The 14440-nt window shown below is 42.2% G+C and overlaps 1 protein-coding gene across 3 annotated transcripts in view; it reads right to left on the bottom strand.

The window, feature by feature from the left end:
• Nucleotides 1-14440, bottom strand: part of LOC119736051 (matrix metalloproteinase-24-like) — a 45226-nt gene that overhangs the window by 2443 nt on the left and 28343 nt on the right. For all 3 annotated transcript variants that reach the window (XM_038210056.1, XM_038210055.1, XM_038210053.1), the window contains exons 3-7: nt 13692-14020; nt 12818-13125; nt 3726-3881; nt 1504-1613; nt 64-205 (exon numbers count right to left, since the gene is read on the bottom strand). In XM_038210056.1, the coding sequence (XP_038065984.1) occupies nt 64-205; nt 1504-1613; nt 3726-3881; nt 12818-13125; nt 13692-14020 (1045 nt within the window). The remainder of the gene's footprint in view (nt 1-63; nt 206-1503; nt 1614-3725; nt 3882-12817; nt 13126-13691; nt 14021-14440) is intronic.

Raw genomic sequence — 14440 nt, 5'->3', positions numbered from 1 at the left:
TGGTCAATGCGCACTGTTTGACTGAAAGGTATTGTGCTGATGGTAGTGAGGTAATTTCCCTACCTTTGAAGAACACCGTTCGGCCGTCGCTCCTGTAGTAGACAGCGTTTATCCTGGCGGGTATTTGGTACCAATAGTCATCCGTCATTCGACCGTCCTTGGCAGTGGCGAGCTTCCCGCCAGCTATCTCCCAGAATCTCCCTCCCTAGACGAGAAGCAGAACAAGAACACCTGTTCCATCAACAATATGCCAACTCAAGGCGACAATTGTCTCTCTACAATATATTTTTAAGCTTTGGCAGAAGCTTCTATACATGTCACTTGGTGGTCGGTCGGTCGGTCGGTCGGTCCCCAGAAAATTGACCAAAACTATCCCCTAAGTTTCCCATAAAATATAACTACCAAGTTTTTATTTTCAGAGAAAGAAATTCTTCACACAAAATTGTTTGTAACAATTCAGAAAGATGTTTATGAAAAGTTTATAAATGGAGGCAAAATTATGACTGTGCAGTAATGTTATGGTCGCGTGGTATTTATCACAAATCGCTATAAATCTAGTGATAATTTTTTTTTTTAAGTGTATGGTGCAGCTTCATTATGTGCCATCGGTGTCGCATTTTTGGGCGTCGTATTTTCAAGCTCTTGCAGGGATCATTTAGATGCATTTAATGCAAGACTTTCATGCAAGATGGCCAGAGCTTATTGTGTACTCGCACTTGTTTTGTGAAGGCTCGCGTTAAGAAATTCTGGTTTCGAAGAAGTAGGCCGTGCCATGGTGGATTATAAACCTGGGTAATATTTTTAAAGCTTGAGCTAGTCTATTGACAGAGGCTAAAACATATAGCAGTAAATGAGAACTTTCGTCCGGAATGCACCATGCAGTTTGGGCTACTCAACGCTTTCGGCTTGAATTCATGAAATAATACAATATAGAAGTGTACTCAACTATACTGGTTTTCGTGTGTTTCGGGGGAGGAAGTTCGTTATACAAAGTTTGAGTTCTCAAAATCGAGGTTGGTTGTTGATATACTTAAAAAAGGATCCCTTTTCACAGCTACTGAAAAGAAATGCTTTTAACAGTTAATAGCAACCTGCAGCTAGAATGAAAGGACATGTGCGTCTCCAGGATTTTTTCTACAGGTGGGCAAAGCTCTCAAAATTCTTGTACTTTCTCTACCATATTCTCAAAATACCATCTTTACGAGGGTTGGTGGGGGAACATTATGTGGACGCCCGTGTTCTTAAATGTGCATTTAATTAACAGCAATAAGACTTTGCACCGGCGTCTTCTTTTTTGTCTCCTTCTTTTTTTGGCTGTTTTTTTTTTGGGGGGGGGGCCCTTGCCCCCCCCCCCTCCCCCTCGACGCCCATGTGAATGGATAACAATAAATGAAACCCAATTTATGTAAGCTGTATATGTCTTCGCTGAAACAAATATGTGCAGAAGAAGTATGTAGTATCACAACCTGCACCTGCTATCGCGCGCTATCGATCGGTTCTTACCTTGAAAACATAAATGACGCCCCCTATTGACGTGACGGCGTCGAAGACTGTCACACAGTGAGATACATCCTGCTGTTGCATGCCTTTTTGATCTTGGCTGGGATTCGAACCTGGTACAGATGCAAGGGGAGAGAAGGGTACATCATTATGTAATCATCGAGGAGGGGTGGGGTTGGGCTCCTCCCGATTATATTGACCGGGCCTTGCGTACTCTACATAGTCCCTGGTCATATTGACCCAGAATCTAGGTTCTGTTTGGCTTAAAGGGCCTTGAGGAAGATATTTTGTGCAACTTTCTACTCCTCTTACATGTATGAAGAATATAGAACATCCCTTTGTGGTTAATTTTATTGGAAAGTGCACTTCTCTAAACATATCAAATTGTCCATTCTTTTCCGGGCAACTGAGGCGCTGTTGCTGTGATCTTATTTCAGGAAGACACTGTTCAGTTTAGGTGTTTTCTGTTGAAATTGTGAACCAACAAATGTGTTCATTGAAAACATGGGCGTCGCGAGGGGGGGGGGGCAATGGGAGGCGCTAGAGCCCCCCCCCCGGAAAGCAAAAGCCCATGATTGAAAACATTAGTGCTAAAAGTTTGCTCATTGGCTTACTGCCATGTACTGACACAACAACGAATCACCAAAGAAAAGAAAATTTTCGACAGCGAAATGTCCAACATTCTGGGAACTCTTGGTGCTGCTGCAACTTAGAGGTTTCTGCCTGAAAAGACATCACACTTTTGTCATGAAAAATGTGTATGGAAAATTTGCATTAGCATAAAAACCAAAAGGGCACCAAACACCTCTGATTTGCAAAACAAAAATTGAAAATAAGGAAATATGACCAATAAACTGTGCATTTTCAAGGATTGCAAATTTACATAGCATGGGTCCTTCCAATTTTTTTCAGGATCTAAAATGAAATTTGTACGGGTACGAATGGCATTTTACGGTTCATTCAGACACGGAAACCTTGGCAACAATTGTTATTTTGATCCGGCAAACACCCGGATTCCGGGTTAATCTGACATGGGAGTTTTCAGAGTGTAGTGCGCCCTCACTGGGAGTATGTCTTTGTTTCTTTTTGAGAGGTATGAGTAAAAAAGTAAAGTCTGTCACGAGCCAATGTGGCGCATCAGGCCGGCATTTATTTCCGGTTTCAGTGGCATGAAACGACTGAGAATAGGTCCATTCTCCCTGGATGGGATGCCGGTCTATTATAGGTTGCTCCCCAGCTAATGCCGGCACCCATTTATACTCCTGGGTGGAGAGAGGCAATTAGTGGCCTGGGTGGAAATTAGACACAAGCCAATTCGGCTTGCCAAAGGACACAACGTATGGCCCGCAGCTGGATTCGAATCTCTAACCCTCTGATCATGAGTCACGAACCCTAACCGCTAGGCCACACCTCCCCTGAAAGGTATCAGTAAAAAAAACTTGTATTGACATTTAAGTTAAATAACAGTTGTTGTTCTCAGTGAGGGCGCTCTCTGCAAATTGGTTCCCATACACATTCCTTTTCAAAAATTGTGAAATTAAGTAACACTATCATTTTTTTTTTCAAATCAGTTAAGAAAAAGTGGCCTACGGGTTAAAATCCAATTTGTTAACAATTATGAACCACGCAAGTTCTTATTCTTTTCCTGTTTTTGTTAGACATTCATGCGCAGTGGCGGCGCCAGACTGTACAATTTGAGGGGGGGGGGGCAAGTGAGTGGCAAAGAATTGTGTGGGGTTTTTTTTGGTTTTTTTTTTGGGGGGGGGGGTTGGGGGGAGCTACATAGAAAAGTCACCGGTCGTGAAAAACTCGATATGTTACGCTTGGGGGCGCTGTTCAAACTATTTATTTTCATAGACGTATTTATGTACTTATAACCGCGTTTTAGGGCTACTTCCGAGGGTTTACAGTCTTAAATATACAATCAATGTACCATTCTATATTGATTTACTTAATTGGTCTTTTCTTTTCTTTTTTCCCCTTTCTTTCACCTTATTTTTGTTTCTTTTTCTCGTTAGTTTAAAACAAATTGGGGGCAAGGAAAATAATTGGGGGGGAGCAAATACCCCCTTGACCCCCCCCCCCCCCTCCCCCTCCCCTCTCCTCCGTACGCCGCCACAGTCCATGCGTAAAGAAGTAAATTCTGGCAAATTATACCCCCAAAAAAGAACGATATCATAAATCACATCTTGCAAAAGGAGAAACACTCAGTTCTCCCCCTTTACCATATAGTGACTGGATGCCCAAGATGTCGTCCTTCGGCAACCGGAAGTTGCTGATGTAATGATAGTGAGGCCACATGAGCGCCATGGGTTCCCTTGAGTGATCCAAACCGAGGCTGTGACCTATCTCGTGGGCGGCGATCTGGAAAAAGTTGTACACTGCCAAGAAACAAACGGGAAAATTGTATTTATATCTGTATTACGCACAATCGTTGACGTGTGTAAGAACGACACGGTGTTCATTGTACTCCCTACTGCTGCTACGTCTTTCTGCGATCTTAAACTAAGGTACACAGGATCATAATTATGCATGAATTCCAATTCAAAAGTAACCTACCGATTTATCATCAACAAGTTTATTACTTGGATTAAAGATCGAACTGGTACTAAACACCGCGTGAAATTATTGCTTCTAGCTTGCTGTCATTTACAAGGAATCATGAAATGTAGGCGATTTCCAATGATATATAAAGAGTGTTATTATAGACGAAATCGTGTTCTCATTTTTCTGTGATCAAAAAGTTGTGCGTGGTTTTTCACTGTTTTTACGAAAAATGTAAATATGCAATGAGCTGAAACTTCAACAGATTAGGTTTTGAACATTCTTCTTTGGATTTAGAGTGGTGTTATTATTGGATACAAACAAAATGCATAATGAGCAAATGTCCTTTATGCAATAAGCTCATGGAGTTCGACACGACCGGCAATTTAAATTGGTCAATGCAAAAGGGAGGGAAAGGCTCTACGGCCTATAGTACCCCGTTCGGGGTATGGCCTACCTATGCTTATACCTCGAATCAAAATGAAATACGAAGGTGGGTCATTTATATTAGTATATGGTATCCGTTGAATGGTGTTCCCAATGGTTCGTGCCTTCACTTAAATGGAAATACAAAACGTGTTATCAACTTCATTAAAATATATCGGGAACCGGATGTATTATGAGATACCATATACCACAGGAACTTATTATAAGTTATGAAGACTTTACCAGTTAAAGCTGATGATAGGAGGAAAAATAAAACTTCATTCAAACATTCATTATATAGACAAACAGCATGAACGGGATTACCTAACCATGTTTGCAGATCAGATTCATTATTTTAATCATAGGTGTGGCACAACATTGGAAAAGGGATTTAGCGATTAATGTAATTATTATTCGAATTAGTTTAGTAATTCGGTTGTCCACTGCATTTTTCATCCTTTAAAGTTCGACTGTCTCTGAATCAACTGACTTTATGCCGGAGCTAGTATACTCAAAATCGTCGCAGTAAAATGTGAATGTTTGATTGCCTATGTACAAAAAATGACACAAAGCAACCTTACAAGTTCAGTAATCTTTTTCTTGCTTACGGGCGCGACAAACCTACTTGGCATGAACTCAAAAGTCTCCCATTCAAATTAAAGAGCCACAGGCAAAAGTTTCCATCGGGCATTTAAACAAAAACTCCCCCACATCTCAGAGGTGTCAAAGATAATTCCAATTCAGTCGCATTGATCGTGACTTCGGGCGTCAACCGGAACGTGGGAAAGTTTACCGATAATCGAAATATAAAAAAATAATGTTATCAACAAAATCACGGTCTGGGTTTCTGTTTTAAAAAATAAACATGCGCAATGTTAACGTTGCCATGGCGACATCACGATCAATTTATTGTGACATGAAGTCCCGCAATATCAATATCTCGGTTATAAACACACGGCACCCTCTCAAAAGTTTTAAAGTATGTTCCTGCCTGTTTTGCCTAGGTTGTGTCCATGTCGGATGTAGCCCTCATGATCCTTCCAAATGGACCTGTTTTCTGCTTGTCTCGCCCATGTCGTACCCATGAAAGCTGTGAGGTCATCTCGCCATCTTCTTTTTTGCCTGCCACTTCTTCTTTTTCCTGTCCTTGGTTGCCATTCTGTTAATCTTTTTGTCCATGTGATGTCATTTCTGCGAGCCAAGTGCCCAGCCATCTCCACTTTGACCTTTATCATTGACATCGTTAACTCCAGTTTGCGGTCGAATGACATCTCACTTTGTCTCTGTGTGAGATGTGTGGTATTTGTCGTTCCATTGCTCTTTGGGCTAACTGAAGTTGACTTTCCATTGATGACCACGTTTCTGACCCATATGTAATTGTTGGTAGAACACACTGGTTATAAATTCTCCTTCACAATGACATGGGTATGTTCTTGTTGCACAGGACTTCCTTTATGTCTTTCAAAGCAGCTCCATTCTGATTTTATCGTGTTCTATACAATCTCGAAATGCTCGTTGATACTTTCTGATATTTTGGAATTTTTGCGCGATCCGTTCAATGACCATATTACAAGAGGAAAAATGCACCTTTAACATGACATCACATGACATATCTTTGCTATAATATTGGTTATGCTATAACGTTGTCTACGTTAAGTTCCAAAGGAATATGACTATGTTTTATGTCCAAAGTGCCGAGTAGAAAAAAAGTGTATGTAGTCCATGTGAGTTGTCATCGAAAAACAAAAAGAAACCGGAAGAGAGAAATTAGAACAAAAACAAAGGCTTTTCCGCAAGTTTGCAGGTATCAATTGCAGTCAACCTTTGTGAAATTACGATGACTTGTGAATCGTCGTCACGTCGCTGGTGACATGAGCATGGTTGCGATTATTCTGTGTCGAGGTTGCCGCTTGTTCCACGATATAATCACACGATCACTCAGTTTAGTTACCCGAGCATGACTTTTCTGCTTGACGCTAACGGTTTCGTCGCGGCTGTACGTGGGCTAAATTGTCCGGTGCGGTTTCAAACCGTTGTCTGAGTTTTCTGTGACAATTCAGACCTGTTCTTCATAGAGATGCTAAGCAAAAAAAATTGCATTGGACATAATTGTGCTGAGCAAAAAATGAGCTGAGAACCAGTCCCACTCAATGTTCATCAAACGACAATCTGGCTGGGTTTTTTTGCTAACCGAATGTTTTCTGTGCTTAGTTAGCAATGTGCCGTATAAACATCTCCATTAAATTGGCCTTTGGTCTACAGCTCGGATGAAACTCAATCTTTTAGGACTTCAGTGTGCTACTGTAGAACAGTTAATCAAATCCGTTACTGCGATCAAAAATAGGCCTATGGGAAACTCTACAGCGGTTCTTGCAGAAAAGGAGTGGTGAATTGGAAAAAGGCCCACAGCGGAGAAGCCAGGGTTCTCATCCTGGTGGGGGGGGGGGGGGGGGGCGAGTGGGGAGGGGGGATTTCGGCAAAAATACATGTGAAATGTGAAAACGGGCACTTTATGTTAAACCCGCTAATCATGGTTTCGTGATTTTCGCCGATTGCTAAATTTCCAGTAGGGGGGCGACTGGGGGGCCGACGATTTTTTTTATGGGTGGGGGGCGCCCCTGCCACCCCCCCCCCCCCCCCCACGCCCTCCCGTAGCTACGCCGCGGGAGGCCCCGGAAACCGTGTCGACTCAACAAACCTGGGGAAAATCTCAGATCTGCTGAACTTCTGCCCTTTGCCCGTGTAAAACAATCGTTTTGAAAGAACATACATGTGTGTATGATTCACTGAACATTCGAACATGACTTACTTCCGAGGAAGGAACCACAATTCTTTCACCACATTCATGGGTCGTTTGGAAACACGCTACCCGTTGAAGAACGTGAACACGCAGCATGCCAGAAAGCAAAATCCTATACCAATTGATGAACGGAAGCAGGGTCTTCATGATAGGAGGACACTTGAGCCAGCCGCGCCCAATGACAACATCCGACTCAAGATCTCAGTCCCGGGATGGGCTGCTCAATCTGTCAGCGTCGCTGATTGGCTAAAAGCGCCGTTGGACAGAATGGTACGCGCTAGAGGCTTAACATTTTGAGAGGAACGAAAAAAATCAAGACCATATTAATTTTTTTTGAAAAAAAGGAAAACTAAAACTCGTTCCTGAATCCATCAAACCGACCAAGCTGTGGAAGCCATAAACGCGCCACTATATTGCTCCCGTTTCCGGCGGTAATGTGTTTTTTTTAACGACGTAAAAACAGTATGGAGTCCGATATCTTGCGTGTGAGAATCCCCGCAGATGTTCTTTCAAGAATGTCTCATGTCAAGCAATGGAATGTTACTCAATAATCTTGAATGATTGTGTGCTGGAGGAAAGCTTAAAATGTCAACAGCTATAAGCACCCTGAAATCTTATCAAGCAGTGGGGAGGTATTTTTCCATAAACGGTGGTCTTGAAACGAAGTCCTGATATTTTGTTTTCGTTGGGGAATTGGATACGAGGTATACACTTGCATTTACGAGCCAATGACTTGAGTGCCGTCAAAGGCCACAATACATATTACAGATAACGAGGGTTATTTAACCTGTAAATGATCATGCCATACAGTGAGACTGTCGTAGTAAAAGAAAACAAGTGCGAGTGCACATTGAGCTCTAGCAAAAAAATACGACGCCGAATGCACATATGGAACACCATACTTTTGGTCAATTGTCAGGCAGGCAGACAGACCATCCAACCGACCGATAACCAAGTGACATGTAGAATTTCATGCAAGAGCAAAGGTCTATGATATAATTTTGAAATCTGACAACGGTTAGGCCCAGTAAAACAAAAATATCCTCTGGAGTTTTTAAAGAAGAAAGGGGCAGCCTTTTCCCCTTGCCAAAATGGCAGATTTTCCAAGACAATAATGTAGTGCTTATATAGCGCTTTATACACCAAAGGTCTTACAGCGCTTCACAATTATTACCCCTGTTCATCAGGCCATGGGACCAGTTTTGCAGTAGCTCGAGATCAGTGCATTCTGGTCTTTATCACAGGTACCAATTTACACTCGTGGGTGGAGAGAGGCAATTGTAGTAAACTATCATGCCCAAGAACACAAGCATCATGTTCCCCTTCAGGGTTCGAACCCACGTACCACGGGACGTAAATCGAACACCGTAACCATTTGGACCACAGCGCTCCACAAAATGGCGGATGGATTCTTCCATATGTTCGACTATTTTGCTAAAACGTTTGTGTGCAAATGAGCAGTCACCCTTCTACCAGATTTTGAACTTGTATACATAATCTAAAATTTTGCAGTAAACAAATAAAAAATAAATTGTATGATGTATGATATAAAAAAAAAGGAAGCGGATGGTGACGAGAGTAGACACTTGTTTATTTTTTTACTCGGCCTTACACAAATTAAATTAACACGGGAATTAAGTTTTTTTCCTAAATTGCCCCTGCAAACATCACAAAACGAAATGATCAAATTGTCACGAAATACCTTACTGGATTGTTAGGGAATGACAGTCTAAAGCATCCTGTACAATCGTGGCTCCTGGTGTGCTGACATTTTCAATAAAAACTGTATTTTTCTAACGCTGGGCGGCCGACAAGCGTTGGAGAAAACTGGCCTTTTTTCAAAAACTGCTCCTAACTTTTCATAATTAGTTATTCCGCGTTTTCTTTGCAATTGATTACACATATGTGAAGGGGTACAAGCCTGCTAGACTGATTCTCTGACTTTACAATTCCCAAAATTGTCTATAAATTGCTCCGTTTTATCTTAAGTGGGGTCAGGGAACCAGACTACAAGAACACGATTGGTTTTCTTGGTTTTTCCACCATGTACAAGCCCAAAACGTGAAACAAGTCATTTTAACAATATTTGCTATAACATGCTAATCCTCCAAATCCATTTATTTCTGAATCTTGCAGCAATAGCAAATGTTGTACATTCCCTTTAAGCATCAAATTTACATTAAATGCCAAATAAAAAGATCTCTCAGATATCGTAGTTCCAGCATGAACTTGTCTTCAGATTTTTGAGTATCGCATAGTCTAGTTGCCTTGCCCTTTAAGCCTACTCTCTTGACTGTACTTTAACGCATTGACGACTGATCGTTAAAGTTTCGGTGATATAGCGCATGCACCTGTTGCAAAATGTAGCAATAAAAAAGAAATAAACATTCATGCTGAGAAATTTATTATAAAGTATCCGACGAAAAGAAGTACATTTCACTTCACTGTCAGTGCAATTCAATCGGTGAGGTTCCAACCAAAATCAGTTTATTCGAAGTACAGCGAGAAATCGAACTTTTTTGAGACCGCGTGTTGCTTATCTCCTCTGAAATAACGGAAGTCGGAAATTTACTTCTACAGGTGCATGCCAGGTCGTTACTAAGTGATTCTTGTAGCATCTTGGTTTTGTGATTTTTCGACTGAACAAAAACTGGGTACATCCGATCCTTATCTTATTGTTTTAAAAAAATATCAGTGTTGTAGCCTGCGAGTGCTGCACAGGTCTATCACAAGTCCTCCAGTCACTGGCAAGTCCAGTAACATGCTATAGACCTTTATCATGCTGCCACCATTTCAGTCATGTTCCCTGTATCCAATAACAGTACTGAATGATAATGGTTTTTTGGTGCAAAAAGGAACCAGAATATTTTTCCTTCCAGCCTCGTTTTGGTTACTTTGATTTGAATGGGAAAAATCAAGATGGCTGCAACATGATAATGGTCTATTCCAAGGAACTCTGACAAAATTAAGGCATTCCTTTTGATTATGTCCATCAGTTGTTACTCCTGAAAGATACTAGTAAATTGATTTGTGACATATTTGCTTGTTACCGGCTTGTAACGGATTTGTGATAGACACGACAACAACACTAGAAAATGATTTGAATGCTCTTTGTTTGTTTGTTTTTTCGTAGCGAGCTAAAATTATATCTGTCTCGAAGTCTCGATCAACTCTACATGGCTAGTCAGGCGTATGTTTATCTTCGGTTTCCTGAGCATATTTTCTGAATAGTAACCACTATTTCCCAGCTAATGGCGATACCTAGAGAGGAGCAAGAACGAGTCAAGTGGCTTGCCCAAGGACACAATCGTTAGCTACGAGCCCCTGGTCGACCCTCTGAACATGAGCCACAAAACGTACCACTAGGCCCTACTCCCCATAGTTATTTCATACAGTTAAAAAAAATATTTGAAGTTATGAAAATATAAAACACGAGGGAAGAAGGGTGCACTGAACCAATTCAAGCCCCATTGAAAACAATGTAAAATCAACAATGTTCAGGGCCAAATAACATGCAAGCCGACATTACTGGGGTTTCTCAAACAAAAATTAAATTATTGTCTTGTACTTCATCTTTTCATTTCTTTTCAATTTTGGGTAGACTAGCCGATTACATTTTTTCAATATTCACACCAAAACAAAATCCCCTCCCCAAAAGTGATAGTTCCCAAGCCTACATGTAGCCGTTTTACAAGTGGCATCCTTCCACTTTGTCAGGCAAATAGGACCCATTTTTCAACTGTAATTTTATCAAGCCTGCCCTCAGATGAAAGCCCAAAAAACCAGGGAGTTGATCCTTGGCTACATTTACACAATTCCACCGTTTTTAAAGACAAACGATCTCCGTTTTCAAAAGAAACTGTGGGGTCACTATTTATGCTAATCAGCTCGCGTAGAAATTCTCACTTGAATTAGTTCACTACACCCAGAAGGGGCCGGGCAAAAGTCCAACCCACCCCCCAAGAGCCTGCTGTGGTGAATTGATACCGCGCACGCAAGCTGAATTCTTTCAAACTTGGACGTACATCATCCCGATTAGGAATTGGTTTGCGCGTCGTTTATAGGATTTGACGGAACTGGGGTATCTTACAGGGGCAGCGGCTGGGACAAAAATGGCATTGAGGCTTCCCCGGACGAAATTCCAAGGGATTCAGGCTAACATATATCCCCGGAAAAAATCCCAAAGAGAAGGGGGTGGTTGGGGCCTAAAGGATCGGGGAACTTGACAAGGTCGAAAAGGTTTCTGAAATAGAGCCTGATGTATTTCGAGATTTATCCTTTACATTTTGTGATATCCTGGTCCTATGGCAATACATGGCAATGCGCACAGTACGAATGAATTGATCAGAAATTATGCTTGGTGTGCTCTGAATTTTTCTATCGCGGCATGTATTTGTTATGTGTTGAAAACGCTATACAAAAAGGACAAAAATACAAGGTTACGTCTTAGCGACTAGGCCAAAACGACTTTTGGTAATTCGCGAATAGGCTAAATGACGAAGTTCGCCATTCGCCAGGCGTGTCTACGTGTTGCGCCTGCTCAATGCTGGCCAAAGGTCTCAACAAAAGGCACAAAAAACGAACACTAACAACAACAAGCAAATACAAAAATTGGCTATTGGTTTTTTGCACAGACGGATGAAAAATGGTCGCACGCAGTCTATGCCGTGATACGCGCGGGAAGTGTATGCAATATGCGCACGCAGTGTCCCGCACACGAAGGCTAAAAGACACTGCACGGATCCAATAGACTGATCCAAACCCCGCCCACTGCGCACGTGGGCATTACATTATATTACAATTTACGTCACGTGACTAAAACGGGAGGAATTCCTCCTTGTTCCGAAAATTTCCGAAGTTTGCCGAATTCGTTTCGTCGACAATCGGATAGCGCCCGAGTATTTCCGAGTATAATATAGGTTTAATAAAGCATCTAATTGCTTATTAAATTTTTTTAAATGAGTTGATAATTCATTTTCATTGCTTTCATTTAGAAAACTTGAAATTCAACGAAGATTTTGTGCATCAAATATACTCGGATCGTATGGGCGAACTTTTTGCTGCGTCATGTAGAATTTTGAATTTGACGACCGTTACCGAGATTTTCCAAAACTCGGTCTTCATTCGGCTCCGCCTGCTAATAGTGCTATTTGGGTGCCTAATTTTGAAGATTCCAGATCAACATTAGTCAATGTTATCTTACAGAAAATTTGATCAGAACATTAAAAGCTAAAAGTGATAAAGCGAAATCGGAAACGAAGCCGAGCTATGAAAAAGGGCCATCAATGTCGTCATGTTTATTTTTAGCCACGGAGGCTGCCTGACCTACAATGAGCGTTGGGAATAACTGTTAGGTCTGGGAACCAGACTAATGCACCTCTGCAGTGCCACACTGCATGTTCCAGCCGTGTGCGTCATACGCACGTGTTCACATGTCAGCTGTGATTGGTCAAAGCACAATTGGGCGGGGTTTGAATGGATTGGTCTACATGTATTAGGTATCAGTGTATGTAGGCTTAAATATTTTATGTTTCAATTTGTCCTCACCGTTTTCATTTTCCCCCAAACCGAAAATCTCCGCGTCGTCGAAATGCACATCGCCGTCCACGTCGCCCCAGCCGCTATTCGGCGAGAAGGCGTGGGCCAGCTCGCCGTCCGGCCCGTCAAACATCGGGTGGTCCTTGTCATAGGAGTGGCTCCCCCGGAAAAACCCAACGCGTATATCAGCCTCCCTGGACCCCTCCAGCTCTTGGAATTCCAGCGGGGTGACGTCGGCCCAGACTCCGAAAGCTTGCTTGATGGAATCACGCACCTCGTAGGGTTTCAGCTTACCCCTGGATGGATAGTTGAGGATCCTGTGGAGCGATAAGAATTCAAATAAGGAGAGAAAGCAAAATGACAGTTTAAAAATGCCACAAAAGTTATTCTCCTTACATGGGCGTCGCCTGGATTTTTCTAGAGGGTGGCAAAACAAATTTTTAACCCAAAAAATCCTGTATTTCTCAACATTTTCTCGAATTATCAGTTTTAGAGGGGGCAGGGACATTTCGTAATAAACATCCAAATGTTCCAGTAAGTTTTATCCATTTCTTAAAACAGCACATCATGAGGACAAAAAAGTGAGTTAGTCTGTGACCTAAAATCCTCTTTCCTCTCGGAGGGAGGAGTTTTTAGCAGTTTATGGGCGTGGCTGCAGAGTTGTATGTACTGGTTCCCGAACCGCATTCGAATGGAGGGGTCGGGAAACAACGAATGCTTTAATTGTTGCACCGCGCGCAATGCCAATGAGTGGTCCAGTTTTTCATGGAGGTTAATGAGAATGACAAAGGGAGTACATTTTGGAGTGAACATTAAGTTAAGCGCTAAGGCATGACACAGTATTTGTGAATCATCGGCAATTTGCGAAGTTTATGAAACCTACGTGTAAGTGAGTTTCCTTTTATCCCACTTGTACAGTCCTCCGCCATCGTTATACCGCCTCACACGCCTCCTTTTTGCTCCTTCTAGCTCCACCCCCGTTGCGTTCCCCTTCTCCAGCACCGCTACATCCGGGAACCCACATCTCGGCTTCCACATGGTCTCCTTGGTGACCGGATCCATGACCCCCGACACCGGAAGTTGGTAGAATTGTTGGAAGGACTCGATGGCCCGCTCAGCATCTTCTTCGAAATGTTCGCCGCCTGGGGGCGTCCTCTCGGGATGTGTCACGTGGCCCGTGACGTAGCCGTTGACCTCGAGATATTCAAATTCCTGAGAGTGAAAAATGAAAAAGGAAAAATTATTTTTCAAATTCGGTCACATTCTTTATGACTCACCCAGTACTTTGGCAATGTCATGTTCTACAAAGGCCCATAATTTCACCTTGTGTGGCGGCTAAACAAAGCGTTAACCTCCATACAACCGAGTGCCCTACTTTTACAACAAGTTCACAACCGAAGGGGACATGGGCTTAACATCACCACGTTCATCTGGTAATTCCCAGAGGAACACATTAGTGCGTTTGCACATGGAGGATATTAAATCATTCATGACGTCCGACAGTTGGCGCATTTCAAACCCCCGCATTTTACGCATCGATGGAATCATGCGACTTATCTCTTGGGACAACATTGCATGGGCTTTGTCTTGAAGCCTTGCGATCCCTTGTGACGTTTTCTTTTTGAACTCTTG

The sequence above is a fragment of the Patiria miniata genome, unplaced genomic scaffold (genome assembly GCF_015706575.1).
Source record: "Patiria miniata isolate m_02_andy unplaced genomic scaffold, ASM1570657v1 HiC_scaffold_29, whole genome shotgun sequence".
Classification (NCBI taxonomy): Eukaryota; Metazoa; Echinodermata; class Asteroidea; order Valvatida; family Asterinidae; genus Patiria; species Patiria miniata.
Note: the sequence above shows the minus strand (reverse complement) of the source record. Positions and strands in the feature narration are given on the sequence as shown.